Source organism: Cystoisospora suis (assembly GCF_002600585.1).
Source record: "Cystoisospora suis strain Wien I chromosome Unknown contig_6248, whole genome shotgun sequence".
NCBI lineage: Eukaryota > Apicomplexa > Conoidasida > Eucoccidiorida > Sarcocystidae > Cystoisospora > Cystoisospora suis.
In genome coordinates this window covers 5,798-8,980 of record NW_027159037.1, presented here as the reverse complement: position 1 = coordinate 8,980, position 3,183 = coordinate 5,798, and the positions used below count along the sequence as shown (strand labels likewise).

At 44.9% G+C, this 3,183-nt stretch overlaps 1 protein-coding gene across 1 annotated transcript in view; it reads left to right on the top strand.

The window, feature by feature from the left end:
• The window catches only part of CSUI_009884 (retrotransposon ty3-gypsy subclass), a gene marked incomplete at its 3' end in the record, with an annotated part of 5,058 nt that extends 2,088 nt beyond the window's left edge, over window positions 1-2,970 (top strand). The window contains exon 3 of the mRNA XM_068069993.1: window positions 82-2,970. Within this exon, the coding sequence (XP_067918033.1) occupies window positions 82-2,970 (2,889 nt within the window). The remainder of the gene's footprint in view (window positions 1-81) is intronic.
• Window positions 2,971-3,183: the final 213 nt, after the last annotated feature.

The following is a 3,183-nucleotide window of genomic DNA, read 5'->3' as shown; positions in this document are numbered from 1 at the left end:
AGCGAGATGATCCGAAGTCAAGGGAAGGCTATAGACCAGGAAACCGCGGAGCTATTGGATGAATACTGGGATGTGTTTAAGGAATTACCGCCGCATGGAATCATAGACCGACCGGTGAAACACCACATCAAGTTAATTCCAGGAGAAGTTCCCCAATATCATACCCAGAATTACAACCTGTCAAATGATGACTTACAGGAGCTAAAAAGGCAGATCAGGGAGCTGCTCGACAAAGGGTTCATTGAAGCAACCCAATCCCCTTTCGCGGCCCCCGTATTTTTGGTCCCGAAGCCAGGAGGAGAAGGATTACGTATGGTCATCGATTACAAGGCCCTGAATAAGATCACAATCAAAGACGAGTACCCTCTACCGCGAGTACAAGACCTAATTCAGAAGTTAGGAAGAGCCCAATGGTATTCAAAGATTGATCTCCAAAAGGGTTATTATCAAGTACAAGTCGCCCCTGAAGACCAATGGAAGACAGCCTTTAAATGCCGATATGGAACGTTCCAGTTCAAGGTTATGCCTTTTGGGTTAGCAGGAGCACCTTCCACCTTCCAAAGACTCATGCAGAATGTGTTCATCAACGAACTCGATGATTATGTAATTGTGTATCTGGACGACGTTTTGGTTTACTCGAGGACGAAAGAGGAACACTTAAAGCATCTTCGAAAGGTATTGACGCGTATTCGCGAGAATCAATTGTATGTGGGGATCAACAAGTGCGACTTCGTTGTTCAGAAGGTAAAGTACTTGGGGTATGTTATTCAACCAAGCGGAATATCACCCGACCCCAAGAAGATCGAGGCTTTAGAGAACTACCCCGAACGACTGGAGACCTTAAAGCAAGTCCGAGGATTCCTAGGACTAGTAGGCTACTATCGCCAATTGATCAAAGGATTTAATGAGTTAGCATCACCCTTGCATGAGCTGTTAAAAACTAAGACGGAATTGGTATGGAGGCCCAAGCACTCTCAAGCAGTAAAAGACCTAAAGGAAGCCTTAATCAACGTGTCCATGACGAGAATCTTTAACCCAGATCTACCGATAGTAATCAAAACTGATGCGTCCAAGTATGCTGTAGGGGCGGTACTCGAACAAGAAGGCTTTCCTATCGCTTTTGAGTCCCGGAAGAAATCGGACCGAGAAGAACATTACCCGGCGTATGAAAGTGAGTTATTGGCCATTGTATATGCTTTAACCAAGTGGAAACATTTTATTGGAACTAGGTTAGTAACCATTGAAACAGATCATGCAACCCTTAGTCGGTTACTAACGCAGAAGAAGGTGACAACCCGATTAGGTTATTGGTTGGACAAATTGGCAGATTTTAATTTTAGGGTTGTGTATAAACCGGGGAAACATAACTTAGTTGCGGACGCGTTGAGCAGACGTCCGGACTACATGAAGAGTATTTCTATGTTGTCAGAACTCCCCAGGATCAGGACAGAAGAAGGGAACCGACGGTCTACGCGAAGCTTGGAATGGGAAAAAGCGTACCTTCAGTGCGAAGACTTCAAGCGAATCCCAAGAGTCTACGAAAATTTACGATCCAACCCTGAATCAGACGTCAGCATACCGGTTTTGGATGACGGGAAGGAATATCTTTGGGAAGGAGGTCTCCTATGGGTGAAGCTGAAAGATAATTGGAAGCTATGTGTGCCCACCAAGGAGATCCGGAGGGAAATACTAGAGGGATTTCACGATCATGTACTAGCGGGACATCCAGGAATCGAGAAGACAACCTTAGACATCGAAAGAATCTTTTGGTGGCCCGATCTGAGAAACGACGTAGAAAGGTATGTAAAATCTTGTACGGCTTGTGCTCAAGGTAAAGCGTCGTACGTACGATATGGGGGATTGCTGAACCCTTTGCCCACTCCGTGTTACCCATGGGAAGTGTTAAATGTTGATCTGATCATGGGACTACCTAAGGGAGACATGGGATATGATGCCATTGCCACCTTTGTATGCCAGTTAACGAAAATGGCGCATTTCATACCTACATACCAAACTGTGAATGCGGAAGGTATGGGAAAAATGCTTGTGAGGGAAGTGATTCGTTTACATGGTGTACCCGCCTCCATCATAAGTGATAGAGATAGTAGATTTACGAGTGACATATGGCAAGAAATGTGTAAGAGGTTAAACATCACGCTAAAGATGTCCACTGCATACCACCCGCAGACGGATGGACTTGCAGAGAGGACCAATCAAACCATAGAACAGATGCTACGATGTGCCATATTAGGGAACGAACATAAATGGGTGGAAGCCTTACCAATGTTGGAATTTGGTTATAATAGTACCATTCGATCCAGTACCCGAGCCTCTCCTTTTGAATTGTTGTATGGTTTTATCCCTTGCAAACCAGTGTGTAGAAAATATAAGTTACCCTCCGTGACACCCCCTGCAAGTCTACCACTCCAAGCTGAAGTCTTTTTACAAAGGGCCCGGGTAGAACTAGAAAAAGCTAAAGCAACACAACAAAAATTCGCTAATCGAAAGCGCAGACCTGTAGAGTTTCGAGTCGGAGATTACGTGTGGCTTAAAGTATCTCATCTGCCTATGAACAACACGTCCAGTTCAAGAGCACTCAGTCTCAAGTTTCGTGGACCGTTCAAAATCATTTCTAGAGTAGGTCAATGGGCCTATCGTTTAAAGCTACCCCCCTCAATGTGGATGCATCCTGTGTTTCATGTTTCTTTATTAAAGGCTGTGTCAATTGATAAGTGTGGACTTCGATCTCATGCTAGCCCTCAGGTCCCTATACAAGGCAATGAATACGAAATCCAAGGGATTTTCAAACACCGGGATGACGCGAGAACCAATAAGCGGTGGTATAAAGTACTTTGGACGGACGGGACCAAAACGTGGGAACCAGAAGATAACCTGTGTGGATGTCAACAAACTCTATATAACTACTTTCGGGGCATATATCGGGCGCGACGTGGACCAGTGTACTCATAGAGCTAATATGGTTAAAGAGAAGACCACTTGCAAAGAGAAGCAACCGAAAGGAATGTGAACCTCAACCAACTCAAAACCTTCATAAAAGAACAGGGAAGTGAAATAGCGCAAAGAAAAGCAAGGAACCGCCAAGGAGAGAAAGAAGGGGGGAAGAGGTGTCAGAGTTTTCAAACTCTGCCGCGTGTTCTGGAACAAAGGGGGAGCAGAAGTATT